Source organism: Daphnia pulicaria, chromosome 1, assembly GCF_021234035.1.
Source record: "Daphnia pulicaria isolate SC F1-1A chromosome 1, SC_F0-13Bv2, whole genome shotgun sequence".
In the NCBI taxonomy this organism is placed as follows: Eukaryota; Metazoa; Arthropoda; class Branchiopoda; order Diplostraca; family Daphniidae; genus Daphnia; species Daphnia pulicaria.
The window spans coordinates 39,957,760-39,985,344 of record NC_060913.1 but is presented as its reverse complement, the minus strand read 5'-3'; the positions used below and the strand labels follow the sequence as shown (position 1 = coordinate 39,985,344).

The window sequence follows — 27,585 nt, the reverse complement described above, 5'->3', positions numbered from 1 at the left end:
AGACCTTTCCACACTATCCTGTCTCACAACAGCTGCATGTTTGCCAACTTTGGTGATAGACAATAAGAAATGAGAAGTTTGAAACCTTTTCTGAGAACTTAAGTTACAGAAAGGCATATCAAAAATTCAAAATATTCCATGTTGACACACTTCGTGCCTGAAGACATTTGTATTGCTAAACAACTTTCATAAAACATTATCTTCTAACACTTCAAAAGTAATTTGTATCAGATAATATCTTTTAAGAATCTGGAAATGTTCTGCTATTTCATAGAATTAGTTCCTTCTATAAAAAAAAAGAACTTGTGATAAAAAAATCTATTTCCTCTTTTACGATTGTAGGTCTCTCTGAAATAAAACTGTTCATAAAAATAAAATGGGGTTTTAAAACTAATGACTTGTCGTCAACAAGAAATAAGGGGAAAACTTTTGTTAAAAACATTAAGATAGCCGTTATCGCTATGGTCCTAGCGATCCAATGTAATGAAAATGTCCGAAAATGGCTTGTTTTTGTCCTGACTCATGGAGATTCTGCAATCCTTTGCCAGTCCTAAAATACATCCAACATAGATTAATTCATTAGGCTCACAAAACATAAAATTTTTCCAATTACCAAGCAAAGTTTGGAAAATCTTAGCCGCTTCCAGTTTGCTGTACTTCGTCGGAGGAACAAGTTGACGAAAAGTAAGGCGTGATACTTGATCGCTCTACAAAAAAATTTTGTCAAAATTTCTTATGGTATAGCGTTAATCAGGATTAAATACCATTTCATCAATCGTGTCCAATAAAGCCTGGGGTTCAGGAACTTTAACTTCTGAGAAAGTGTCATTTCGCTGAGATGTCGAAAGAGAAGGTTGATTGTTGACAGGGGAGCAAGCTCCAAAATTGGCACGGGTAGACACTCCGACTGGTGGTAAATCACCGACGTTTCTAGAAAAATTTTCAATTTGAAAATCAGATCGACAACCTTGAGTAAAAATGAATTTGGTTTGGAGCTTCGCTAAATCTAATGAACTGTAATCTCACGTTTTTTACCCAGTATGTTGAGTTGATGCAGTCGATTCGGATGCCACCTCCTTGATAGACTGCATATTAGGAAGATGTTTTTCTGCTTGACGTGGGGATGCATATCCCGAAACATTACTACAGAAATTTATTTTGTTGACTCAGTTAAGACCAAACTAAAAAATATCAATTGTTAAAACAGTTACCTGACTGTCAAGTTGCTTAAGTTTGCAGAACCTGCAACTGAAATTTCATTGGGTTGCAGGTTACGAGCTCTCTCGGGCTCATCGAAAACAATTGCCAGAGCAGCCTCGTTGTTGGGCTCAACGACTATCATTGGGACATCCTCTGGGTGGTTGGGCTCAACGACTATCATTGGGACATCCTCTGGGTGGTTGGGCTCAACGACTATCATTGGATCATCCTCTGGGGGGTTGGGCTCAGCGATTATCATTGGGCCATCCTCTGGATGGTTGGGCTCATTGACTTTCATTTGGGAAGACTCCAGGTAGTTGTTTACATTAAGCATATCCTAATTGATAAATACAATCAATCAATGAAAATAATTAGAAAAATTGAAAACGGCAGATTGACGATATTTACGCTATTCTCCGTTTGGTCTTCTTCGACAGTCACCAAGTTCCTAGTTATCAGCTCTCTAATCAAAGGATTTTGATGAGTTTCGACTGACGGACGGCGGAATATGTGGTGAACGGTACACTCTGCATATTCAGTCCTTACCACATCTTCATTCGGCATCTAAAGAAACAAAGATATACATTTTTAAACATTTAACCGAAAACGTCCATCATAATAAGTACTAACCCGCAACAAATCTTTACAATCGTACAGTTGAGCTCTGAACAATTCTGCAGGGATGATAATTTCCTTATCAATAATCAATCGACGCCGTCGACGACGTCCTCCTCCACGGGGTTGTACAGGTAATACATCAAGCGATTCCAATACCATCTAAATTATGTGATTGATGATTATTACATACTTCACAGATAAATACAGTAACAGTTACATACATCAGAAGATTGTATGGCCGTGATTGTGGTAGGAGCCTCTTCTCTATGGAACATAAAATAAATGGTTATTTCAAATGCGGCAATACACGAAACGAGAAAGTTGTTAACAATACCCAGTTGGCTCAGTGCGGCTTTGCTTGATTGGAACATCTTGAGCTGCATTACTATCATCGTGGATTACTCGCTTTGAATTACTACGTCTTAGATTAGACGGCCCTGTTTAAAAGTAACAACTTCATAAAAAAGGCAAACACATATTTAATAATGAGAAAGTTCTCATACCTGGAACTGGTATTTCCTCAACATTACTTTCGTTCCATGAGGATAGCACTTCTAAAGTACCAAATGCACTCCCAAAGTTGTCATTGCCAATAAAACTTTCATCAATCTAACCATGACATGAACACAGAAAGACAAATGGAATTAGAAACCATAGTGCACATAGACAGCTTGAGGTAAAAATCAAATACCGGTGGCAAATCTGCAATAGTCAAGAGGGGTTCATCTGTTTCTTTCATTGTGATTTCACTTGGTGATACATAGATTCCAGAACTGTTCATATTAAATTCATGAAACCCAGAGGGTACTTCCATTTCAGCAAACAATCTTTCAATTTCACCTGGAGATGCCGGACAATTCAGTTGTACTTCACAAAGTGTGGCTTCATAATAAAATATATTAATCAACACATAAAATCAAGAATTTGTAAAACAATATAGCAGCCTACCTTGTCGAGTTTCATTGGCAATAGGATAAATAGATGGGATCTTGAGAGCATCAACCACAGCAACCAAGCGCCCAAACTCACTATCCTCCAAACTACAACCATCGCTCAACAAGAATTTCCCAGCTCCAATCACAGCGTCAGACAAGTCTAGTCTAGATTAGATGAAAAATTACGTACAATGAATTAAACACATGAATAATTGCTTGAAATGCTGTTCAACTTACACATCACAGCTGATATTGGACTCTTTTAGTTTCTTCTCTGTCGCTCTTTGCTGAAAAGTCAGCCTGACATTAGCTGGCAAATAATAATATCAAGAGAATGTAACATGTTTATCATTACTGCAAGTTTTTAAGTTAATAAGCTTACCAAGAGTATGGGACACTTGTTTGTGATGAGCAATAATGGCACCATGAGTCAGCATAGCAGAGAGGTAGAGGGAAAACCTTGGGCTTGATCCTTCAGTTCCTGGATTTATTGTTCTTACATATCGAACAATTTCTTGACTGCCAACAGGGAATGAGTTCAAGTCAAGACTGAAAAAAAAGTTTTAAATCTGTAACTTTCTTCCTACCAAATCTGGTCCACTCGCACTTGGAGCAAGAGTCGCAAGTCATTCTTTGAGCCCTTTCCTTTAAGCCGCAATTTTTTGTTAGCAGCGAGCCAAATTATACCAAACTTTCCACCACGACGATTGAGAATGTCAATATCATAAAACATTTCTAAATCCACCAAATAGTATATAAATTAGATAAAATATTTGAATCTGGTGGATAGTTAGTCTGGGGATCAGCAACAGTGAACACACGTGGACGCAGTGCTTCCACTCAGAAAATTGTCATATAGCCTCCGACGATGCCAGATATAGCCTGTCATAGCCAAACCTGCTATTCAAAATAGCCAAGAAAATAGCCAAAAACGATAGCCAAGAAAATACACGAAAAACATCCGACTGATCATAGATTTATTATTTTAATCAACTTATTTGGTTTTCTTTGTTTCTTTTGATCTGTTTTCTGGTTTTAAAAATTATATCCACAAATGAAAACAAAAATATTAAACATATCACTAAATCCGAATCCGATTCAGAATCTTGGATTGCTGCATTGGTTTTAACCTTTTTTGCTAAATTTATTAGATTTTCCGGTATTTCCATTTTTCCAGCAGTTAATCCTTCATTTTTCAACCAATTTTTTGCCTTCAACAACGCACTTAAGAGATTTGTCATGTAAGGCGTTGCGTAAGGGAGTTTTTGTGAGTTTCATTTCTTTCATGAAACAAAAAAATCTCTCCGCAGAGGCATTGCTAAACGGCAAAGAAAGTAGGAAGGAAATACAGACTTTCAAGTTGGGGAATTGTGGCTCCCCACTAGGAAGTTTATTTGCAACAAATACACGATTCCAATAAAATTCTACATCCATGTTGTAGAATGTAAAAATAGATTGACTAGAATCAATTTCAAAGTAATCAAGATATTGACATGAGATCTCCATTCTTTTTCTGCCTCAACAACATTACAATGGTCATTGAGCAAATGAAAACGTTTGAATAGGGAAGACAAGGATGCAGGACGAAGATTACGAGCTGGTTTCACTAGCGGAAGAATTTGGAACTCATGGTCCTTAAAACTAAAGCGTTTCTGAATTTCAGAAATGGAAGTTATAAAGAATTTCTGGACGGACGCGAAAAAATAATCAATCAGGGTGAAAGAACGTTCAAATTCCTCACTGAACGCGAGTTGAAAGGCCCCATCATATTTGATACGAATGGGATCACTTGAAGGAGCATTTTTAGCAGGAATCTGAATTTGATGTTTACTGAGGTACGCAAGTGCATACTTCCTAGCTTTCTCCTCGTCAGTGGCCGTCAGTGGCTCTCTCTTTGGGGAAAAACATAGTAAAAAACTGTTTTTCGGCCGGTTCACTTGCGCCTTTAGTTTGCCGCTCACTGTTGATTATAGTCTGCTTGACTGCTTCAGGCAGCTGCGTTCAGGCGTTGCCAAATGTACACTTCTGTTTATTACATTAAATTGGAGACTTTAAGAAAAGAAAAAAATTCATAGTGTTTTCTGCTGCTCTAATTTTTTTGTAAATTAAATTTGAAATTTCCCTTAAAATCGTTGAAATAGCCATAGCATAGCCCATAGCCCGACACCCAAAAAATAGCCAAAAGTGGCAGCTCTGCGTGGACGAATGAGTCTTCAGATCAGATCAGAATGCAATCAAGATTCAAGAAGCAGCAAGTTAAAGGGCTCGAAACCGAGGTTGCCAACAATACCTACGAAAACTAAGATATTGCTAAAAGCAGCTCTGCTAAAAGAACTTGAAAACGAATTAATTACAACATTTTTCTATTTTATTCTTGTTGAACTAAAAAATTATTATATAAAAAACTGTATTAATGTCTAACAAAGTAAACAAACGTCTCAACGAAATCAACGTTGCCAACGTATGGTAATATTTATAAAGTGTTTGTTCTTAGCCAAATTCTATGGCTTGTTGGTATTGAATGGAATGGAATGTTGGCTGTTCAGAGCTGTTAAAGAAAATTTATTGAAGTAAGCAAAAGGGAAGATTGGGATGGGGAATGACGTAGTGACATACATGAGTAGTGACCTGAGTACACGCTCTTACATTGACTGCGAAGTAGGCCACAAGCGGCTTGCATTAAGTTGACCCGAGTGAACGGTATGCCAAAGCAAAAACAAAACAATCTTGAGATACGAAGAACACTTGAGATATAAAATCAACTGAGATAGAAAACATTTCACTTCAATTCGTTATGAAGTAAGAACTCTTGTTACACGGTTGTTCAGTGAATACTGAATACAGTGATTTGGTCATGCCCGTACTGCGCCTCCCTGGTAGCTGATTTCCATCTGGATCATCATCAGATTGGGATTAACATCGATAACAAATCAATTTATAGAAAAACACTCGAAGTTAGAAGGATTCGAACCTACCAAGAGAAATCAACCCGGCTGCACATTCTTGGTCATGATCTAAATTAGAAGTTATGACTCAATACGCTAGTTTTAATAGTAATTTGACAACGGAGCTTACATGTTCAGCATCAAAAACAAGAGTTTGAATAATTTATAAGAACTTGACCTAACTTACTGATGATGGTCTATCAAACAATAGAATAATTCGGTGACGGCGATTAACTAATAATTAAATACTAAAAATATTAACAACACTCGTGTTGACTGGTTTCGTATATAATGGCTTATTGGCTAATGGTGCTCAGTTACGAGTTACGACATTCTTCTAGTACCAAAACTAAAATGCGAATAAGGAAGTAGAATTTGAATCTTTCGATGTAGCAAAATAAAAAATAAATAAAAGTGAATCTTAGGCAAAAACAAACGCAGTTGGTAGGATTCGAACCTACGCCCTCAGAGAGGAATTGATTTCTAGTCAATCGCCTTAACCACTCGGCCACAACTGCCATGTCGATAAAAATTTTTGATTAATTAAATTTTCTTAGAAGATAAATCAATCTGACAGAACCTTTTTATCGATAAAAAAAAATAAAGAAGAGTCAACACAGCTTGTTTAAAGATTAATTTGTCGAAAGAGCTTACACGTCCAGCATCAACATCAACTAGAGTTTGAATAATCTATAGAAGTTTGCCCGAATACTGATGATGGTCAACTAAAATTATAATAATTCGATGGCGGCAATTAACTGACTAAATACTAAAAATAATTAACACCGTGTTTAATGGCTATTGATGCTCAGTTACGCCATCCTTTCCGTTTCCTTCTTCTAGTAACCAAAATCTAAACTGCGAATAGAATAGAGGGAATCGACTTTTTTTTAGGGGAGGGGGGCGAGTGGAGGGGCAAGCGGCAAATCACCAACGGTAACAGAAGAAAGAAATCGTTTTAACGCATAGAATTTCAGTTTGTTCTAGCACTTCACAGTATAATGAAGGTAGGCTGCGCCTAAACGGAGAAGACACCGGTATATTAATAACGACTCGTAGCACAAGAAGTTGAATGGCAAATAATACGTAATAGATAAAACAGAGTAAACGTGATGAATTGACAAAAATATAAACAAAAATGTGATATTTGCGAAAAGAGTGACTAAGAGACGGTGAGAACAGGAACTTGGCCACAGTTTTCAATTACGATTTCGCTGTCTCCTTGTTCCCAGGGCTCCCCATCAGCTTGAACGGGTTGCTTGCCAAATAGGCGAAGCCGGAAATGTTTGCCTCTCCCTATACGCAAAGGCTCCGACATGCCAACTTGCATCTGTGCGATGTGAAACGAAGAGGATATTCCAATCACCTCCATTATACCATCACCAAACAAACACTTGGGCATAAATACACCTTCTGTGAACAAAAATCTTGATTAGCACATTTTTCTTGTAATTGATGTCGGTAGTACTGTTATTTGTTTTCCTCACCTTGACCCATATTCCATGGTTTTATTCCTGCACCCCAAGAATCAACATTAAGGAAGACGAGAGCTTGAACGGAAGGTAATTCAATTTGTTTGTCGTCAATAAATAGCTGAATCTGATGTTCTAACCCTTCGCAACTCTGCTCTACCACGTCTTTCGTGCCGTAAGTAAAATAAATAAGTTTGTTGATAAGTCTATGGCTGAACAGATACATAGGAGACTGCCTCGTTAAATGAAAATTAAGGGCAACACGGGCGTCGACGCCGATGCTGAAATAGTTGTTGAAGCGAACTGAACGCGACGGAAAACGAATACCCAAATGTCGGCTGGGCCGCAGTTCAACAAGCCAACGATCAAGCAAAGCACTTGAACTGTTTTCTATTTTCTTCAAAATACTGTGAAAATCAACAGCGCCATCGATGTGCGGACCCCAACCCAAAGCACGAGACAAGTCATTCCCTGTGCCCAACGGCAGAACGGCTGTTTCTGGTAAATGCTAATAATACAGATAAAATCAGTCAGTGTAACAGAAATTATTACCAATATTTTGAATTTCGTAAAACAAATATACCTTGACATCAAGGTTCTGTACAGCATTAAGGACCCAGGCGATGGTTCCATCACCTCCAGCAATCAGAAGCCTACATTGGGTTTCTTTTAACAATGCACATAGTTGCAGTGCTATTTTAGGCTCTTGATCTGACAAATCGATCGCCTGCACTGCATTTAAAACTTTGCGAGCTGATGAAAGGATGTGGCAGGCTTCATTACTGCCAGATTTGCCATTTCCTAGATAAAAATCTTGAGGTGGGATATGATAACTCAAATAAGTACAATCAGGACATACCAATAACTATCAGGGGTTTCCATTGAGGTCCCCACTGAGGCTCTTTAATACTGGCAACAAGACATTGTGAACGCAAGCGACCTCTGGGACTGCGTCGAAGGGTTATGCAGTTGGGCGGAATGATGAAATTTCGATACATTCCAAGATTACACAGGTCAGCAAGATTGGCAAGACATTTCTCATGTACTGTCCATTGACACCAACAGCAACGAAAGTCTGAAAAATGTCTCTCTGTGTCACAGTCCTCTTCACAAACATGACAAATGGATTCAGGGGGTAGATTGCCTGTAAACCCATTTCAAACACTTTGTATTATTAAGAGCTGAAATATATTTAAAGTAATAGTTTCTTTACCTTTTACCCATTGATGCTTCATGGATATTGTATCAATGGAAACTTGCTTGCATTTCAACCTTTTATCTGCTTTGCGCATGCAGCCCTCATCAGCACACACACCACATGAATCACATCGCATACCACCACCAAGCAGGACATGTTCACACACACTGCAATGAACAGCCTATAAAACCATCATAAACTTATATTAATTATCTCAAATGGTGAAATACTGCATTATTGTTACCAGTTCTACATCACTAACACTGCACCAAGAGTGTCCTTTACTGAAATCATGGACTTTGACATAGTAAACTTTTCTTCTCCATACTCTGAAGAGCAAATCAAAACCGATGAGACCGAGGATCACCTCTATGATAATACCAGAAAGCCCCATGTCCCATAGTAGCAAGAGAGGCCACATTTGCTGGCCACTGTTGACGGATTAGATGAACAATCCAGCAGATGTCGATTTCCTACACCAAATATTATAAAGTAAACGAAAATGAAACCGTGTTTGCTAACACTCAGTGCTCAGATATTTTTAGACCTTTCAAGATTGAGGATGTAAGATGAAGCATGCCCGTGAATGGCTTCGCCCAAAAAATGAAGTACACAAATTTTATACCGGCGGGCTAACGTCAAGACTTCAACGGACAGTCTGAACGAAACGAAGCCATAGATAAACTAGATTGACGTCTGCTAGCAGACGTCAATAATACAAACAAAAACATTGCCGCGGGAATTGAGTCGATACAAAAATTATTGCGTCAGCTCTTAGCTTCCGAATAGGCGAATATTATTATTAAAAAGTTTTACTCGGCAGTCGGCAGCATTAAATATTAAGGGCTCCAATTCTCTAATGTACCCAATTACTGTTTGAGTGATACATGAACAATTGAAAATGTATAATTTTGAAATCCTTCGAATCCTAAGTTTAGCTACCTACTGGACTAGCGCTATCCTAACATTCGATTGTAAGGTATTTAAGTAAAAGTTTTACATTAATAGAGAACTAAATTATTAAATGGTTTTGAAAGCAAGAATCTTCAGTTAGTCTTGAGAAATGAATCATTAGGAAAAAAGATTCGCAGTTGGTAGGATTCGAACCTACGCCCTCAGAGAGGAATTGATTTCTAGTCAATCGCCTTAACCACTCGGCCACAACTGCACATACCACTTTATAATTTTTAAGAAAGTTATTCATCACTGTAAAAGTCTTGGATGTTTTACGCTACATGAAAACCAATAAATAAAGTTTTCCACGTTGGGAAAAGGGCGTTGAATCATCACTTCTGCTTCTGCCTATCTGGCTGCTTCTGTATTTAGGTTGAGGAATGTGTTAGAGTTCCCATCAACAAACAAATCAATACAAGTTTTCCTTGGTGTTCAGGGACTGTTCAATGTTCATAAATTAAATTCGTTCACAGTTAACATCAACTAGGAAACAGTTGTATTACTACGTATTAATTTTGAGACCCCCCCCCCCCCACTCCTAATTTGATGATCGGACCCCAACTCACCCCACCCTAAACGTACTACGTAACATTTTATGAATAGCCCCTCATTTAGGACCACACTGTGTTGATTGCCAGACAGAGTAGACACACATGAGTCTGATCCAAATTTTTCAGAAAAGTTTGAAGATAACAAATAAATTTTATATCATACAGGCTTGAAACTACTAGCTCACTGCTCACGCAGTAATTGTATCCAAAATGCAACCCAAAAATCCTTCAAAAGAATCGAATTATATATTTTATTTACAACAGTAGCCGCTTCACTCGCTTGTGAATCATGGGAAATTCAACCAACGGAAGTGAACGTAAAATTTAGCTATCAAGATTACAGACCAGTTTGCAATTCCCGATTGACGTCAACGGCAGCTGCTTGACATTCAAAGAGTGTCAACAACACACAATAAGAGAATAAACTACTGCTGGTAGCACACAAAATCTTCACTATGGTATTTTGATTATCTCCATTCCACAAAATAAAATAAAAAAGAGGTCTGTGACATACAATTTTTTTTTTTTAACTTTTCCATGTTTCCCGGGTGATGAAATATTCAAAGGATACCACAGTCTGTCGGGGTTGGCTAGGCGACAGCGACAAGGACGTTGCATCGATCAACGGTACACATACAGATTCTAGCATTCGAACAAGCACAAAGGCCCATCCCAAAAGATTTTATTTCTCCTAGCCCTTCTAAAATATGGAAATGAGAAGAGTGTATTCAATTGTACAGCCTTCTTCTGCAGTAAATATAGAGTTTTAAAAATAGATTTCAACACAACAAAAAACATATTTTATTTGATGTATCGCGCATTAAAGGAGATACAATGTGCAAGGACGGAGTGTCAACGAGCAGACATGGCATTTGAAACATAATTCGCAATCATTGACGACATTTGAACCTTGACTAGAGACTCAAAACTTTACGTCCATCAATCTACGATAGTTATAACAATTCTTGTAAAGAGTAAAAAGAAGAAATCGCATTGAAGATCTTTAGTAACGAGAAAACTTTTCACATGGTCCCTTTGCATTTTTCAAACACAAATCTAATTTTTAAAATGCAGCGTTATTTACAATTGCTTTCAGTAAGACACAATTTCACAATTACGTAAAAAAGAACAATAAAACCAATTGCAACATGTTTCAATTGGTCATTGTTCAATCAATTTCACCGTTATCCGACACGGTATAATGAACATTATAAACTTCTCTCAAGACTTTTGGCCGTAAAATTACCATACGGGTTCATTTTACGGATTGAAGTTCGGAGGAAAAACGAGTCGGAGTTGAATCAAGCCGGTTCATGAAAGATACTGTTTGTGCGGGGCATACCCTCTGCAGCAGAGGAGAGCCCGGTTTGTGCACATGTACTCAGTCTATACTATTACATCCACCATCAGTTTGTGATCTGCTGCCCATCGATCGGTCGACTGGGAGGAGCAGGAGTGCTGACAAGCGCTGCCGAATCGGGTAAAGTAACCGATACTGGATAAGAATTTTGATGTAAAAATACAGCTGGAGAGATTCTGACTGCTTCTTCGTAAGACGGAGGTTTACACCCGACGGCCGTCTCGTAATCAGGTGGTTTGGTGAGGATGCTGGCTGGTTGCTGGAATGAATCGCCATTCTGAACAGAGACGGTTATGACATGAATATTGGGTTCTGCACCACAGGAGACCTCCTGCAATGGGGATTTGAAAAGAGACAGAAAATCAATGATCCATGTTGACAGCTCGTTATAGACTAGGCCAATCATTGCAAAAATAAGAAAATATTACCAACCTGATTGGTGGATGGATCGCTGCATCTATCACGAATCGTTAGCCACCGACAAAGCGCAATGCAGATGCAAAGTGCACCAGCAACGACGCATCCGACGCCTAAATACCGAACTGGAGCGAAATAATGTTGGGCGAAACCGATCCAGTTGCAAAGGGCCCCGACCAGCAGCAGTGACAATCCGTAACGGTACATTCTCCGGAACTGAACTCGCTGATAGTGTGAACGGCCGTTCGTCGGAGAAGGTTGAATAGGTCTGTGTTGGGGAGTGAAAACAAAATCTTCTTGTTCTCTTTGTTGAACCGTTTCACTTCGTTGGGCCGATGGATGGACCATATCGCCGATTGTGATCATCTAAAAATCAAATCAGAAACCACATGATTGTTTTCACCACTCAACGACAACGTCTTTATTATGCAGTCAAACTCTCTCGGGACGTTGGCGTCAATTAAGCAGAAAAATGAATAAATTTCGATGGCGACAGGCAAATAAATAATCCACGGGGTATTAGAAAAATAGCCTTGGGCGTGAAAAACATTCGCGACAGGTGCTGAAATAAAGTTGGATATTAATGCGTCCCAAGGCCTCGCACGCAGACCCCATCTGTGCCGATTATCCAAGCAGACGCAAATTTCAGTTTGACTAGCGACACACTTTGTTTAATTACTGAACGATAAATAGCGTGTTTATCTTAAACGTTTTAATTTCTTAGTCAGAAAAGGATTTTAAACTCACAACGATCCTCGAGGGGTACTAAGATAAGAAATGGAAAAAAAACTTTCTCAATTTCACTTTTTACCCCTAGTTACACATTTGTATAGTGTGGAGCAAGGGCCGTATCGTTACAAATAAATGTGAAGAAAAGTTTACAGTTACGTACCTCCTGGCGACGAGTTGGCTAATGAACGAACACTGGATGTCGGAACAAAATAGAAAGCTGTACAGCAGGAAAGTTATTTGTGGGACAACGCGTGCTCACGATTCCATACGAAACACACTAGTGTGTAGAAAAAGCTTCTGCTCTGGCCGACGCTCCGAAGGTAACTGAAGGTTGGACGTGTATAGAACATTAGAACGCCCCCACGTTCGCCATAGAGAGGAGAGAACTCCTGACCGAAAATCTTGTCTGCATTAGGCGCGAAAAATAATAAAATAAAAAGTTACAAGAAAAAATGTATACTAATTTCAGCCGGATACGACCTGAACACGCTTGTATAGTGCAATATTTGGTGACGTCAATAGACCACTACCGGGTCGTCCACTATATACTGCTCGACCGCAACGATCTCGGGAAAATTGATCCTGAATCATTGGCTGATGAAACTGGATAAATTCGCTTATCCAACTTGACGAGTCGTGAGGGAATACTGAATAACCCTCCCCTCACGTTGCTTAGTGAACAAGCGGGAGTCGTTTTTAATAATATCGGCGTCGTCTATAAGCCATAGCTGATTAATAGGAAGCAGATGGTGCCTTCAACTGTGAGGGCAACAAACTTTTTACAACCAGCAGCAGCAGCAGTTAAATGACAGACTTCTTCTGTTTAGAACCATTGAGTATTATTGATTGAGGCGCCACCTCTCTCAAGTGTTTGGATGAGTCTATTGAGTAACGATTCACGAGATACAGTATACTTCTTCTGACGTCATCGTTCACGTAAACATGACTGCGGCCAATTTTACGAACTCGTATAACCCCTCGATTAATAATTCAAATTAATGGAATCGATCCCTTGTTGTTGATTCTCAGCCAAGTAAATCATCGCTCTCGAGTCTACACAGCTTTCAACTCAACTCCACAGATGGCTCTAATGTTTTTTGAGAAAGCAAAAAATAACAAGTTAGAATTCGGGAAAGGAAAAGAAAATAATTATGAACAAAATTTATATTTTTTTTTAACATTATCACGTAAAAAAAACTTGATATAAAATTTACCTACACAACTATATTTGCAACAATTCCAGTTATCAGTTTAATTGCGCTTCCATAATAAACGCAGAGCATCACCGTCTTCTTTAAGACAGAGATCTGTAAAGGCATGCGCGGTTAGAATGGCATTTGAAATATTCTCTCTCCAAAGCTCGTCACGAGTCCAAATCTTTTTGACCATTTCTGGATCAGACCAACCGATCCTACCATAATCGTCTTTGGTTACTTCTAAACTGCCCATATTTTCCCAACTGTTGTCCAACATGTAGCCAACATCAGACCTGAAATAAAATTAAAAACATAAAATGGGGTGTCTGAAAAACTATTTCATTTCAATTTACCTTCTTATCATCCTATGTACAATGTTTTGACTAGATACTCTTTCATTTCCTACTTTCAGATTAAAAAGTTTCAATATGGCCTTGGTCTGGATGTAAAAGACTTTAGGTAGAGACTCTTCAGGTATGTAGTTTTCATTGAGCAGTGCATACAACATTGCCTGTTATGATATCACAATAAATGAGTAAAAATCCTAAAATGAAAAGAAACTTATTAAGGTGATTTACTTGAAATGTCAAGAGATTTGTCCCCATATCCATGTTAGATTTGATCCCTCCTCTAGTCCACATCTTTTCTTCCAGGACAAACAAATCACTTTTCGGTATCAAATCTTTCACCTGATGAGCCTGACCATCAAAAATGATCTTATTGTAAATAGAAAATGTACATGAAGATTGGTTTTATTACCATGTCAAGTATAGAAGATGAATTGACACGAACAACTTCACTAAATAGTGGTGAAGATCCACAATCAACAACCTCATTTAACTGAGTGTCTAATACAGCCCATGTAATGGCTGTAGGTGTAACTTCAATTCCAGTTACAAATGATGATGCCTATAACTAGAAATTGAATCATTGAAGTGAATCTGTGTGAACGCTTTTATGACTATTACAAGCTGTTTGGCTCCAACGAGGGGTGACACTATTGCCCATTTTTTCAGAGCACTATCATTGAACTTTTTTTTAGAGCTACTAGTGGTTGTAGCCTCTGATTTCGTCCCCAGATGTTGTGATGGGATATTAAAGGTAACCATCAACCTGTTGGATAATAACTTCCTTGCTGAAATCATGCTTGCTGCTTTTACTTCGGTTCAGTCTATAAAACAAATTAAAAAAAAAAGAGTGAGACACGGAGCATTGCGTTTGTTTTTTAAGAGTTGTTTTTTTACCTTCTCTGCGGATCAATGACTCGTTCATTGAGCACGTGTTACGCTCACGGGCTGCTCGCTCGAATCCCTGATCAGGGATGTTAGCGAGCATTTAGCAGCAAGTACTCGAGTCTTTTCGGCTAGTCAACTGCGGTATTTAGGGAATACCGAAGACAGAAACCACAACTTCCTCGTGAAAACTTTGTATTATATATATATTCGTCTCAATCTCCCAACCTTCAACGTGTGGGATTTCGGAACCGCAATGCAGACGACCGCAAGAGTTCGAATTCCGAGTTGAATTACCTGTTTGATAGAGGGCATATGGGTCTGCCGCCGAGACTACACACAGCCAAATTATTTGAATATACGAGAAATCCCTCCCCGAGAATAAAGAAAGTTGTAAAATTTGTGAGGATGTAACAAACGTTCTTGTGGTGCACTTTCGAATGTGCACGCAACCTTGACAAAGAGAATAATAACGGACCGGAAGCTAGGGCTGACAAGTCTATGGCCACAGCACTTGAAAAGCTTTAGTCATCCGACCGTTAGATGGTGCTTGAAAAAATCAATGAAAGGAGAGGGAGGGAGGGAGGGAGGAAGGGAAATGCTGCAGGGCTGACAACAACCGCCTCAACCACTTCTCTAGTCTTCCCTGAAGCTACCGCGAAGTTTTCTCCTGCCCTGCTGGGTTTTGTTCCAGTGTTCAGTTCATATTTTTTTCAGTTGAGCACCATGATTTCCAGTCGACGGACGGACGTTCACGGCCAAGTCTCCCGGCCGTCATTTGATCGACAATTTCAAGTTGTGAAATTTTGTTGAGAGAGTTGGCGTTCGAGTGTTAATTATATCAAGTGTTTTTGTGTTGCCGCCATTTGTCAAAAAAAAGTGTGTCGTCGACGCTTCGTGCGAAAGTTGGTGACCGTCCCCCCCACAAGAGAGGAATATAATAAAACTAAATTGGCGACAAATCAACGTTTTGTGTGTGAGTCATTGGAAAAATGAAAAGAAGAAGAAACAGTTGAACCAGTTGAAAAACAAGTTGGTTGTCGGTAAAAATAAAAAGGACATCCGTCAGTGTTTCGTGTGTGTGTGTCTCGTATTGTTGACCAAAAATGGTCCTCTAACTGGAAAAACATTTTGTTCGATTGTTTTTCACGAAAGAAAAAAAAAACTGATAAATAAATAATTTTAAAAAAAAACGACAGTGAATTGATTTATGTGTAAACGCCATGGGAGCCAATATGGGCAAAACGAATGGCGGCTCCCTCCTGGAGAATCTGACATTGCCATCGACTCATCCAACTCTGCACATTGTCATGCTCGGTTTAGACAGCGCTGGAAAGACGACTGCTCTCTACCGGCTCAAGTTCGATCAATACGTCAACACGGTTCGTTTCATTTCTTTTTTTTTTAATCACGTAAACAAAGTCATAACCAAAACGGTTGTCATTTTATTACAGGTGCCCACCATCGGCTTCAATTGCGAGAAAATCCGCGCCTTGTCGGGCAAAGCCAAGGGTACTCAGTTTCTAGTCTGGGATGTAGGTAAGGAAAACATTTCATATTACGGCAATCTAAAGCCACTCTAGAAGAAAGTTCTTTTTTTAAAAGAAGAAGAGGATTGTTATTATTATTCAGTGGGGGGAGAAAGTTTCAAAAGCGTCTGGCATACTTCAGGCCAAGAAGATGGTCCGTTTGTCGCTTCTTTTTCTTTGAAGAGATTCGGAATAATTTTTTTGGTGTAACTGACAGGCTGAAGAAGTCACTCGAGGGAGGCAAGAAAGGTATAGAATATACTTAAAAAAAGGGCCTTTGCATTTTCAACACACACACACTTATCACCGGGATAATAGCGTTTGATTGATAGTCATTGATCGGCCTGTGCCAGAGAGTTGATTGTATCGCTGATACATCTGAATGTATATTTGTCGAGTTTCCAAATTCGTTGTTGAAAGTGGAATAAATTTGCGACCGAGGTCGAATACTAGTGAACGCTATGGGGCCAGTCTAAGCCAGTCGTAAATGATTTATGGACATTTTCTCATCGTCAACTCCCGACGTTTTGTTTGCTCGCTGAAAATGTTGCAAGTGTAAATCGATTCCGACAGCCCATTCAAATAATATTTTTTCATCTTTATTATTATTATTATTCCTTGGCGCGCAGGTGGACAAGAAAAGTTACGACCTTTGTGGAAGTCCTACACTCGCTGTACAGGTAAGAAAGAAAGAAAACGGGACATTGCGTGAATAAATAAAATCAGGTTTGCTAATGTCTCTTGTGGAAAAACCTTGTGCCCGTTATTAGATGCCATCGTTTTCGTCGTCGACAGCGTCGATGTGGAGCGAATGGAAGAGGCTAAAATGGAATTGATGCGGACGGCCAAAAGCCCAGACAACAGCCAAGTGCCCATTTTGATCCTGGCAAACAAACAGGATCTACCCGGAGCTCGAGATCCCAAAGAAATTGAAAAACATCTCGGACTTCACGAACTCGGCACCGGCCATCTCTACCACGTCCAACCGGCTTGCGCCATCACCGGAGAAGGTCTAGACGACGGATTAGACATTCTCTACGAAATGATCCACAAACGCAAGAAACACTCGAAAATGAACCGGAATAAGAATAAAATCCCAACCAAATGAAATTGAAGTTTTTTTGTTTTTCTTCTTGTGGAAACCTCTAGGGGATTTATTCACGCACCAAAGACGTTGCCTGGCAGCATAACATGGACATAACTATATACAACAACAACAAAACGGGAATGTGGTATTATTTTTCCGCTCTCTTGCTTTATCTCGTCTATTTTTTCTTCTTCTTCTTGTTTTTGCTCATTGCGCCCTTATCGCCACTTTCGGTCAACTTCAAAGAAGAAGAAGGAAGAGTCGTGTACGTGTATTATTTTCGACTTTTTTTTTTTGGTTTTGTACAATTGTAAAAGTTTCTGTTTTTTTTTCCTCCCTCTCTCGTGTGTGTGTTTGTGTGTGTTCGGTTCGTTTGTTGATATATGTGAGCGTGCGTGTTGTAAAAGCCAATGTGATACGAAAGAGAAAAAAAAAGAATGAATAAGATAACGATATACGAAAGAAGATGCAGTGTGTTTGTCTTTTATAGACGTAAACTACGGTCGGATGCATAATTTATTTTAATTGCACACGTGTGCATATATATCCATCCTATAGGGTCGAGAAAAGTTTTTTTCTATTTTATTTTATTTTTTTCACTGATTAAAGCAGACGCCCATTTGAATTCACGACCCATTCTCTCGTCTTCCGCCCCATTCCCTATCTGTGCACTTTTTCTGGCACTTCACCTTGGATCCAGTCTGAGGATCTATTGATAGTCTACTGTGACGTCAGAGCTCGAGCTTTTGTATCGTGGTGGCACAATCAACTTGTTATTTTAAAAAAGAATCTTGTGTCAGCCGGGAAGTCCCGGTGATTTACCACGTCCTAAACAACACACACACAGCTAGAGCTATTCATCTCCTTTTTTGTCTTGTTCATTTCCAACTATAGTACTTTTTTTTTTTAAAGAAAAGTCTCTTGCTGGGCCGAACAATACGCCATTTGCTGGGGTTTTTTAGTTCCACTGAAAAGAATTTAGCACGCAGCACATACTGCTGTATACTATGCAGGTCACACACATGTAGACGATGATATTTCAATATCTCTTTCCGGTCGGGTATGTATATCAGCTGGTACCAGCTGTTTTTGTCTACTTCAGAAAAAGAAGTTTCCGACTTTTTTTGGGTTGTGGTGGTGTCTAGTACAAAACCCCTTCCAATTGGGTTCGGCAACTCACGTGACTAACCATCTGTGACGTCGTTTGTATTTATGTCTTCGGACACAGGAAGAAGAAGAAGAGGGGTAGATGTTTGGAAGTTAACGAAATCGAATACGCTGCTGGTGGGGTGGAAGAAGAAGAACGAAAAAGTCCGCCTTTTCACCATCGTTATAGGTTGACTGCTGCTGCTGCTGATAATATAACAACTGCCCCCTTCTTTTTTAGGGCTTGGTTGTTATTGACTCGAGAAAGAGAAAAAAGGAGAGGGGGGCTTTGAATTTCATTTTCTTATCTTTTTTTTCCCTGTCGGTGTAGTATTTCGACAATCCCATTATATATATTGTGGACGGCTATATTCTTCAACCAACGAGGCCTCATCGATAGAAAAGACTCGAGCACTGTCTCTTTCTCTCTCTAGCTACAGCACAAAAGAAAAATAATACACACAACAAGCCCTCGTCACGGAGTCTTTGGTACTTTTTGTAGACGCATCCGCCATGCGTATACAGAAAGGGCGGAATATAAAAAAGAGGAACTCTTGCCGGAGTAAAGAAAGCACGGAACCATATAGCGCATCGGCGATGGCCATACACAACACACACACCCTTCTCTCTCATCCTCCGGCTCTTGTCGAAAAATTCCCTTCACGGAGAAGAAGTTGAGGTCTCTCCCTTTTGCCCGCGGGCTTATTTCACGCTAAGATGAACGTGAAGAAGAAACAAGACGGAAGAAGAAGAAGAGGCTTATATATATATATAAGGCTTTACCATAATCAGCCATCTCTTCTGATTGGATTCGAGCAGCTCCGGGAAATTTTTCTACCGAAAGAACGGCCCAGTCAGTTGTCCGTGACGGATACGCGTGATTTGCATAGACACTGTAGGATATTGACGACAAGCTTTTGTACATATATATATATATGTACATGTTCGAGATCTATACAGCCAGCTAGCTATCAGGATGAAGCTATATAATCAAGCGCCTCTTGTTATAAACGCCGACTTTTTAAATCACGACGAGCTCTTGATGATGAGGAGGGGATGAACGGGCGGGTCCCACTCTCTTATCTCGTGAGCAGTTTAAGGAATGTTTGATTGGTTTGAGGGGGAGAGACGGACAAAAGAGAGTCGGCATCTTTCTCTGATGTAGAAACGGGGGAGGAAGAATGTTCATCTTTACATCCATATCAACGTCAAATTCTCTCTTTTGTGACACACACACAAGCATATAGGCTCTATAGAGAAACTTTTATTTTTTCGGGGATTGTTTACGAGCCAAGAAGGTGCGTCTCTGCCCGGGCGCTTATTATATAACGACGTCGATATCGATCCTAGCTTTTGTTGTGGACATTTTTCTCTCCAGCGGTCAGCGTCTATTACAGTATTTATTTATTTTTATTTACTTATTTAGTTTTTCAAGGTAAAATAAAACAACCAAAATGTAAAAGTTGCCGAGAGTTTCGGTCGGAATTTCATCTTAAAGGGAGAACCATGTTTGGTTATCGCGCGCTTTCGGGTCACGTGACTGGGCTGACCCGCTCCTTAAAAAATTCACAACAAACGAAAAGAAAAGAAAAAAAAGCGGACGAGAGAGTACAATTAACCTACATTCAACGTTTCTTTCTTTTTTCGTTGAAACTATGACCGTATAACTGAAAGAATAAGAAACCGTTAAGAAGAAGATAGGACTGCCAGCCAGCCCAACTCAATTGGTAGGAAACGGTTCAACTCGTTTCAACCAGTGAACACAAACAAGCACAGCAGCTAACAGAGAGTTAACCCTCGTAAAAGATAAAAGGGGGGTCTCTCTCTTTGACACACAAGATAAAAAGGGGTTTCTTTTTTTCTATATAGGTGAAATTTCACCCCTTGTCTCTACCTGTAAGTTGACGATCCATCAACTTTGACTCGTGTTTATAACCTTCACAGAACAAGTGAAAAGAAGAAAAACCACTGTGAGAGTAAAAAAGTATAAAAGAGGGGGGCCCCCTTTTGAAAATGGTAAAAAACAATCACATCGATTCTCCCATTTTTAGACACGAAAAAGGACAGACAAGTAGACGAGGTTTTTCTTTGAGTGAGAGGGGAATAGAAAAATACAGTTGGCCCCCCAACTGTGCCAACCATCACCTCTTGTATAGTTTCCCCCCTCTGCTCTTTTCTACCTGTTACAAGAAACACATGAAAGAAAGAAAAAAACAAAATGTTGGAGGGAGAGATTTATTTTTGAAAAGAAAAAAACGATTGGGTACATCTCCCAATTAGGGGAAATTGACAATTAAGGAAGACGTTTGATTTATTTTTAATGCCCTCCACCACGACTTGGAACAAAACAAAAACAAAATCGAGCGTCCCGACCTCCATCACCAGGATTTCTTTTTTTAAAAAATTTGGAAAATGACTCCACTTGAAAACACAGGCATATGGCAAGTATAAAACATTCAAAATCGAATCAGAATAACAGGAATTTTGTTTCGTTTTAAAACGAAACGGCTAACCGGTAAAATTAATTGGTGAGCTTGTCGTGCAATAAAACGTTAAAAAACATGCCATAACTTTTTTGTTTTGTGACTATGTAACAACTAGCAAAGAGTCTCAACATTTCAGAATTTTCGCTTCAAAAACATGCCGTATATACAGCAAGTATTTACAGTGTCATTAAAAGTTACGAGGATAAGCTGAAATTGCAGTTGGTTGTTGTTAAGATTGCGCATGTGTGTGTGTAAATTTAATCTAAATAGAGCCAGACTTTTAAGTCAAGAGAAACGATCGTATTTTATTACCTTGGGACAACACAAATATAGAAACTGGTAGCCCGCGTTTTTCAAAAAAGGAATTACAACAAGAAAAACTGTACGTGATCGCCGCTTTGGATGAAAAATGAGCCGAAAACATTTTGTTTTCTTTTTTTAAAGAAAAACCTGATTGAATTACATAAATGACATTGTCATTTATGGTTGAAATGTTTACTCAACGTTTCAAATTTAGTATTTTGGACATTGGCCAATTATTCTTGCGTACGCAATTAAGTTATACTTTCTTCTTCGTTTTTGGAAACTTTTTTCTTTTCTTGAATTCGTCGGCGAATTCAATCCACGTCCTAAAAGCGATGAATGCGATAAATTTAAAATTTATAGTTACAAGAACCATCAACGAGCCTTTTGTCGATATTTGGGCGCTGTGTAACGGTCGTAATAATAAAAAAGGAAAAATCGCATCCATACAACAAACTTGTACAGGGACACACACCGAAAATGGCGACTTTTCCTTTTTCTTTTTTGAATCCAGGTGTTTTATTGTGTATAGGGGAGGTGACCTGGTTCCAACAAAAGACTTGACTGAATAGCAGGTTGCCAGTCAACCAAGAAAAAATTTTTCCATTGAAATTCTTTTTTTGGAACGAATAAATTTCGTTTAAAAAAAAAACCTAACATTTCTATGGGCTTTTGCCTACGACACACAGTTTGTGTATAAGATGATGATGTGGCGTGCGGTTGTTCGGTAATATTCCCAACGCCGAGAAAAGAAAAACATATTTCCGAATAAATTTCTTGTAGACACGAGAAGAGAGAGAGAGACAAACACCGCCCTGCTGAAAACAGTTAATTGAATACAAGCAACGGTACGGACTGTTGTTCGATTATTATTATATATAATATAATACCACGAACTTTCAAAAGTTCACGGCCCGCGTTGTTTTGTTTTTTAAACAAAAAAATCACGAGAAAAATATAGAATTTAATATCCCGTTCGTTTTTTGTTGCTTTAGAAAGCTCCTCTAGGCTATTTTAACATTTTGGGTATCGTCTGTCCCGATTGCGAAAATAAAAACACCAAAAATCCCAATCGATGTTTGTCTCTAAAATAAACCGCCGGAAGTGGGTCAATGGGCCGCCATGTGAACAGCAGCGTGAAATAAGCGCTTGGCTACACACCAGACGGGCTACTGCTGACCGTCTTATTTTGTTGTTGTTTGAATTGTTTCAATTCCCGGCCGATATTTAAAAAAACAGCAAACCCAAATAAAGAAGAATCAACTTTTCTTTGGAGTTTTTCTTTAAGGAAATCTTTTTTTTTCTTTCCTGTTCGTGATGAAATATGGAGATGATAAGGTCATTTGCATATGTTGTGCGGCACATTCCGTTACCGTGACTATCGTGTACACGAGGGACGGAAAAAAGAGTTTCGATACTCGGAAAAATATATTTTTTTAAAAAGAAATATCAAACACGTCATAATATTCTGGATGGAAAAGTAATAAAAGAAATCCCTAGCACTCCCCTACACACACACACACATACGGACCATCCAGTCAAGAAACGGACGGGAGAAAATGTAAATGACCCTGTTTCTTTTTTAAAGAAATAACCACACACGCGCACGCTCGCAGACAAGACAGGCAATAATAACAGCCGTCACGAATTTTTCCATTTTTCCGAAAGAATTATTATTTTTATTTTTTTTCCCGAAACAAATGGATAATCAAGTTTTACACACAGTATCCCATGCAACGACCAAAGGAAAAATCCATCAATCGTTGACCATTTGATTCGACTGACGTTTTGAGAGGTGATATGTGTGTACACGTGTGCCATCTATGACTAGCAAAAAGTCAAATAGGATTTATTATTAATATGATGGAATGTACCAATTGGACATAGCGCCGATTGGCGAGGCTTTTTAAAACGCCGTTATTAAATTATCAGCAGCGTGTAGATTCAGAGAAAAATGATTGGCCGTTATTATAATCTGATTGGAGATTCACATCATCACTTGCCGATATTTCGATACTTTCAACGCCGGATCGTAACCGACAAAACTATCGAAGCGAAAAGTGCAACTTGATAGGGGGGGAAATGACTGTCTACTCGAAAAGACTCACGAACGAACTCAACAGCTCGAATAAGAGTTGGGGGAGGAGTTAGAAAATCACGTAAGCACAACAAGCAATGGGTAATTTCAGCTGTCGTGAGAACACCTACCTGATCGTAGTATTGGCTTCGAGCCAAGCAACAGCAGTGCTATCTTCCGACCTGCGTGAGAAATCTTCCCGATCCATTAAAAGGAAAATAAAGGAGCGAAGACCTCCGACTAGTCGACAGATGTGAAATGCATATCCCCGCAGCAGTCATCATCAAGATGCGATTGTTTTTTGAAAAAACAAAACAAAAAGCAACTTTTCAAGGCTCACGCGGGAATATGAAAAAAAATGAACGTTTTGTAAAAGTATTTGACATCCGAGACGTTGGTAGACCTTTAGACCCCCGTACGATCGATAAAATTTCATTAGATAAAAGTGACACGTCAATGTTGACTTTGCTGTTACGAAACTACGGATATTGCTATATCTTATATCTATCTGGTCAATGGGAAAACATGAGGGCCTGGAAAAAACTGGTCACAGAAAACTCGAAAGAAATAACTGAAAAGGAATAAAACTTGGAGAGGAAAAACGTCAAGAGTTTTGCCGCCATGTTGGCAACACTGCGCGTCACGATCACGAAGGACAGTCTAGAGCAGCAGGAGATAAAGAAAAGAGACCTGATTGCTTCATCGCATATACATTGAAAAAGTGAAGGGGGGGTATATACGAAGACAAATAATGCACTTCGAGTTCATCGTCGTTCGTGTTGTTGATCTCGCCTAAGTCGTGAGTATTCTGCAGTATTATACAATAGAGGATTGAACGAGTGCTAATTGTTTGGAATCCGACTTAAATCCAGCTGTCACTTTTTTCCCTGTTGTAAAGAAGTCAAATTGACTTTTGTGTGTGGGCCGATTGCTGACGTCGCCCCATTTTCCTTCACTAGTTCTGCTCCGAATATTTGTTCGTCGTGTTCTTGATAAGAGAACAAATCAGTCGGCCATTTGCTATACTCGCATGATTGGGTTGTGGAAGTTTAGAACAATATCTGTCTTATGTTCATTATAGATTTGAGAAAATGACAACAAACCTTAATGGAACCACGAGAGACTGGAATGCTACTACAATTACAACAATGTTCGAGACCACAGCAGCTTCGACTGAACTAGACTACAGCAATTCCAGCATCCTCTCAAACGCATCTACTACTCCATCACCTCACCATCACGATTCTATATGGTTAATGTCAGCTTCGGCCCAAGGAATAGCAGGAGTTTTCGTTTGGGCAGCTGTGTTTATCACTTGCCATCAGGTTTGTTTGACTTGTTCAACGCTGAAAAATGTGGCACAGTCTCTCAACTAATTTCGTATTATCTTACAGATTTACCAGTATCTGAGGTTTTACACTCACCCCTCTGAGCAGCGCTGGATAGTCAGAATCCTCTTCATTGTCCCCATCTATGCTCTTACTTCTTGGTTTTCTCTCCTCTTCTTCCACAAAAACAGTTACTATGTCTACTTTGACACATTCCGAGATTGTTACGAGGCTTTCGTCATCTACAACTTCTTGAGTCTCTGTTACGAATACCTCGGTGGAGAAGGCAACATCATGAGCGAGATTAGAGGGAAACCAATCAGGTATGTAATTGCACATCTTGAACCACAAATAACTCAACTGTCTAAAACGTAAAGTAAAACTGAACATCCGCGGTACTGACATGCCCAGACTTGTCAAATGGATAAAGGGATGGGTCATCAAAATGCAAAAAAAGGTGACCCATCCCCTAATATCGAGTTTCTTCGTTTTCGAAACGAAAGTTCTACTCAGAGAATATACAAATTAGCTATTTATGGAAATGAGATGGAGAAAATTATTAAAATTTCATTCGACTAATTTGAATTATTGATTATAGATCGAGCTGGTTCTACTGCACCTGCTGTCTATCGGGGCGTCAGTATTCGATCGAATTTCTTCGTTTTTGTAAACAGGCCACCCTTCAGTTTTGCGCCGTCAAGCCATGCATGGCTTTTGTGACTGTTATCCTGCAATCACAAGGTCTCTACTCTGACGGCGATTGGAGGTATGTATTATACCATAAATCTAATTATCTATTCATGATTTCTTGCCAAGATCCACCCTCCCTTTATCTATTTCGGCTCGTCTGATTGATGATGGGATTGTTACTTTTTTTATTTTTTAAACTTTCTTATATAGCCCCCAGTCCGGCTATCTTTACATCACGATCATCAACAACGTCTCCATCACATTGGCTCTCTACGCGCTTTTCCTCTTCTTCTTTGCCACCAAAGACCTGCTCTCGCCCTACGACCCGGTTCTCAAATTTGCCATCATCAAATCCATCATCTTTTTGTGCTTCTGGCAAGGTAAATATGGTCACCTTGGTCTCTCTAGCTGTTTAAGGAATATCGTTTTCATTCGAGAAAATCATTGGCCAACCGCAATTTTGTTCACATGATCGTAAAAATCTCAAATTCTTAACGACTGGAAAGTTTTTCAGGGGAGGAAAAAATGTATCTATAAAAATTGCTTGCTCTGTAACCGAGTGATGATGAGATATGATCTCAAATGTACACAAAACTGCACGGTGAGAATTTTTTTTTCTTTTCACGAGAAAAAATTCCGGCTGACATTGTTCCCCCCCATCTTAGTTATCGGACATTCAGTTTTTTTTTTCCATCCCTTACGAGAGATAAATACCATCATCGTATATATTTGTGGAGGTGGTTGATGGATGTTGTGTTAAAGAAAAAAAGTACTTTTAACGCGTGTGTGGTCTCCCCTCTTTTTTCCAGGTGTCTTGCTGGCAGTGCTAGAAACGTTGGAAATAATCGCTCCGATCTATGCCTCCGATGATACAATTACCAACGCTGGAACTGTTTCGGCTGGCTACCAAAACTTTTTGGTAAGATACAGTAGTAGTAGTCTTATTTGTCTATCTTGTCAGTTGTAATCGCCATCCATTAATTTTCTTTTGAAATCGCCCAGGTCTGCATTGAAATGGGTTTCGCTGCCGTGGCCTTGCGCTACGCTTTCCCAGTGACGGTTTACGCCCAAAATTGCGCCACCGATTCGCGTGGTCGCACAGTCACCATGCAAAGTATCTCGAGCAGTTTGAAGGTATTTTGTTATCCAATCTGGTCAAGAGAGAACTGCGATGTAATCGATTATGTGGTCTGTATATAGGAAACGGTCAATCCGAAAGACATGATGACGGACGCTTTCCATAATTTCCACCCGCAATATCAACAGTACACGCAGTACAGCGCCAGTATGTGATTTCATCATCTTTTTCTTATCGAAAGTTGAGTCAGACCTAATTTTCGATCGTCGTTTTATAGGTGGATCGACATCTCGTGGCGCTGGTGGAAGGACAAGCCGTAACGGAACATTTGACACTGATGAATCGGGCCCTGCAATTCACCGGACGACTCCAACTCTTCATCCTCCTCCGTCGACATCCAGTGCAGCTTCGACTTCTTCCCCTTCAGCTCATCGCCCCGTCATTTCAGGTGGTGCTGCTACTTCTTCGTTTTCCACTTCTTCGGCTGCTGCTACTTCTACCGCTGCGTCACCATCAGCTAATCTTCCCGCCCAGTCAGGAGGTCCAGTTGGGGTCCCGCCATCACGTCTCGCTTACACTGAAAAGACGATGCTACTCAGCTCGGACGACGAGTTCCAGTGAGCTTCGACAACCATTTACACGATACACAGACAGACACACACACATATACACACATTCGAGACACACTTGAAACGGTGTAATGGCATTTTTCTCTTTTTTAAAAAGAGATGGAAAACTATTTTCCGCACGTCTCGTTCCGCCATTACGGTGACACACACATACACTCTTACATGATCGTTACTGCTGTTGTGTTTTAAAATCACACAAAATACCTTTTTTCTTTTGAAAAAAAAAAATCGCTATGGATCGGGAGCGGTAATTTTTTTTCTCTTTCGTCACCCCCCTATTAAAACCATATTTGTAATAATTTTTCTCCCCTCCCCTGAAAAATGTTTGTATAAGTTTCCCTCGGGTCAACGTACTATATAATATTTCATGTAAACCGTACATATATATTATAAATATATTTCATTCAGTGTTGAGTGTGTAT

General features: G+C 39.4%; 5 protein-coding genes, 1 long non-coding RNA gene and 2 other non-coding genes across 12 annotated transcripts; 3 read left to right on the top strand and 5 right to left on the bottom strand.

Annotated features, from left to right (window-relative positions):
* Positions 1-134: 134 nt before the first annotated feature.
* LOC124320281 lies at positions 135-4,975 on the bottom strand. The gene is made up of 16 exons (XM_046783087.1): positions 4,958-4,975; positions 3,341-3,581; positions 3,136-3,272; positions 2,991-3,063; positions 2,767-2,918; positions 2,510-2,700; positions 2,322-2,427; positions 2,153-2,255; positions 2,040-2,082; positions 1,831-1,977; positions 1,609-1,764; positions 1,212-1,537; positions 1,036-1,143; positions 765-930; positions 614-707; positions 135-550 (listed from the first exon to the last, which is right to left on the bottom strand). The coding sequence occupies exons 2-16, from the start codon at positions 3,484-3,486 to the stop codon at positions 468-470; spliced, it is 2,031 nt and encodes a 676-aa protein (XP_046639043.1). The 5' UTR covers positions 3,487-3,581; positions 4,958-4,975; the 3' UTR covers positions 135-467.
* Positions 4,976-6,134: 1,159 nt separating this feature from the next.
* Trnas-aga lies at positions 6,135-6,216 on the bottom strand. Its single transcript has one exon. It is a non-coding gene; the product is annotated as a tRNA-Ser (tRNA).
* Positions 6,217-6,719: 503 nt separating this feature from the next.
* On the bottom strand, positions 6,720-9,052 carry LOC124320328 (diacylglycerol kinase epsilon-like). 2 transcript variants are annotated; one of them, XM_046783168.1, is made up of 7 exons: positions 8,916-9,052; positions 8,613-8,841; positions 8,384-8,549; positions 8,030-8,314; positions 7,754-7,971; positions 7,186-7,678; positions 6,720-7,111 (listed from the first exon to the last, which is right to left on the bottom strand). In XM_046783168.1, the coding sequence occupies exons 2-7, from the start codon at positions 8,787-8,789 to the stop codon at positions 6,861-6,863; spliced, it is 1,590 nt and encodes a 529-aa protein (XP_046639124.1). In that variant the 5' UTR covers positions 8,790-8,841; positions 8,916-9,052; the 3' UTR covers positions 6,720-6,860. The 2 variants fall into 2 exon arrangements, with proteins under 2 accessions (XP_046639124.1, XP_046639126.1); XM_046783170.1 differs by having other exon boundaries at positions 8,613-8,844; positions 8,908-9,026.
* Positions 9,053-9,182: 130 nt separating this feature from the next.
* On the top strand, positions 9,183-10,787 carry LOC124320513. The gene is made up of 2 exons (XR_006913954.1): positions 9,183-10,331; positions 10,440-10,787. It is a non-coding gene; the product is annotated as an uncharacterized LOC124320513 (long non-coding RNA).
* Positions 9,455-9,536, bottom strand: Trnas-aga. The gene has a single exon. It is a non-coding gene; the product is annotated as a tRNA-Ser (tRNA).
* LOC124320406 lies at positions 10,651-15,470 on the bottom strand. Of its 4 annotated transcripts, none has more exons than XR_006913827.1 (10): positions 14,823-15,470; positions 14,547-14,749; positions 14,338-14,493; positions 14,157-14,276; positions 13,932-14,089; positions 13,601-13,871; positions 12,863-13,469; positions 12,543-12,788; positions 11,666-12,016; positions 10,651-11,564 (listed from the first exon to the last, which is right to left on the bottom strand). XR_006913827.1 is itself a non-coding variant. In XM_046783287.1 (9 exons), the coding sequence occupies exons 2-6, from the start codon at positions 14,721-14,723 to the stop codon at positions 13,634-13,636; spliced, it is 843 nt and encodes a 280-aa protein (XP_046639243.1). In that variant the 5' UTR covers positions 14,724-14,749; positions 14,823-15,470; the 3' UTR covers positions 10,651-11,564; positions 11,666-12,016; positions 12,543-13,469; positions 13,601-13,633. The 4 variants fall into 4 exon arrangements, 1 of the variants encoding a protein (XP_046639243.1); XR_006913828.1 differs by having other exon boundaries at positions 13,597-13,871; positions 14,338-14,487; XR_006913826.1 differs by having other exon boundaries at positions 14,338-14,487.
* Positions 15,471-15,524: 54 nt separating this feature from the next.
* On the top strand, positions 15,525-17,891 carry LOC124320425 (ADP-ribosylation factor-like protein 4C). The gene is made up of 4 exons (XM_046783309.1): positions 15,525-16,192; positions 16,265-16,349; positions 16,969-17,019; positions 17,110-17,891. Exons 1-4 carry the CDS (start codon positions 16,034-16,036, stop codon positions 17,445-17,447), a joined length of 633 nt encoding a protein of 210 aa, XP_046639265.1. The 5' UTR covers positions 15,525-16,033; the 3' UTR covers positions 17,448-17,891.
* A 6,180-nt stretch (positions 17,892-24,071) lies between these two features.
* Positions 24,072-27,575, top strand: LOC124320340 (transmembrane protein 184B-like). The gene is made up of 9 exons (XM_046783183.1): positions 24,072-24,237; positions 24,520-24,763; positions 24,833-25,089; positions 25,365-25,532; positions 25,667-25,836; positions 26,266-26,375; positions 26,459-26,590; positions 26,657-26,741; positions 26,812-27,575. Exons 2-9 carry the CDS (start codon positions 24,530-24,532, stop codon positions 27,153-27,155), a joined length of 1,500 nt encoding a protein of 499 aa, XP_046639139.1. The 5' UTR covers positions 24,072-24,237; positions 24,520-24,529; the 3' UTR covers positions 27,156-27,575.
* Positions 27,576-27,585: the final 10 nt, after the last annotated feature.

What these genes read in the sequence shown, in the direction of transcription:
- LOC124320340 (XM_046783183.1), top strand. Translation starts at nt 24,530, where the DNA reads ATGACAACAAACCTTAATGGAACCACGAGAGACTGGAATGCTACTACA. An exon ending in TACTCTGACGGCGATTGGAG is followed by an intron (nt 25,533 to 25,666) that starts GTATGTATTATA and finishes TTTCTTATATAG; the next exon opens with CCCCCAGTCCGGCTATCTTT. An exon ending in CTTTTTGTGCTTCTGGCAAG is followed by an intron (nt 25,837 to 26,265) that starts GTAAATATGGTC and finishes TCTTTTTTCCAG; the next exon opens with GTGTCTTGCTGGCAGTGCTA.
- LOC124320406 (XM_046783287.1), bottom strand. Translation starts at nt 14,723, where the DNA reads ATGATTTCAGCAAGGAAGTTATTATCCAACAGGTTGATGGTTACCTTT. An exon ending in CATCTTCTATACTTGACATG is followed by an intron (nt 14,277 to 14,337) that starts GTAATAAAACCA and finishes TTTGATGGTCAG; the next exon opens with GCTCATCAGGTGAAAGATTT. An exon ending in GTACATAGGATGATAAGAAG is followed by an intron (nt 13,872 to 13,931) that starts GTAAATTGAAAT and finishes ATTTTATTTCAG; the next exon opens with GTCTGATGTTGGCTACATGT.
- LOC124320425 (XM_046783309.1), top strand. Translation starts at nt 16,034, where the DNA reads ATGGGAGCCAATATGGGCAAAACGAATGGCGGCTCCCTCCTGGAGAAT. An exon ending in GTTTCTAGTCTGGGATGTAG is followed by an intron (nt 16,350 to 16,968) that starts GTAAGGAAAACA and finishes CTTGGCGCGCAG; the next exon opens with GTGGACAAGAAAAGTTACGA. An exon ending in GTCCTACACTCGCTGTACAG is followed by an intron (nt 17,020 to 17,109) that starts GTAAGAAAGAAA and finishes GCCCGTTATTAG; the next exon opens with ATGCCATCGTTTTCGTCGTC.
- LOC124320328 (XM_046783168.1), bottom strand. Translation starts at nt 8,789, where the DNA reads ATGTGGCCTCTCTTGCTACTATGGGACATGGGGCTTTCTGGTATTATC. An exon ending in GTGTTAGTGATGTAGAACTG is followed by an intron (nt 8,550 to 8,612) that starts GTAACAATAATG and finishes ATGGTTTTATAG; the next exon opens with GCTGTTCATTGCAGTGTGTG. An exon ending in GAAACCCCTGATAGTTATTG is followed by an intron (nt 7,972 to 8,029) that starts GTATGTCCTGAT and finishes ATTTTTATCTAG; the next exon opens with GAAATGGCAAATCTGGCAGT.
- LOC124320281 (XM_046783087.1), bottom strand. Translation starts at nt 3,486, where the DNA reads ATGTTTTATGATATTGACATTCTCAATCGTCGTGGTGGAAAGTTTGGT. An exon ending in GCATCAACTCAACATACTGG is followed by an intron (nt 931 to 1,035) that starts GTAAAAAACGTG and finishes AAATTTTTCTAG; the next exon opens with AAACGTCGGTGATTTACCAC. An exon ending in GATTTTCCAAACTTTGCTTG is followed by an intron (nt 551 to 613) that starts GTAATTGGAAAA and finishes GATGTATTTTAG; the next exon opens with GACTGGCAAAGGATTGCAGA.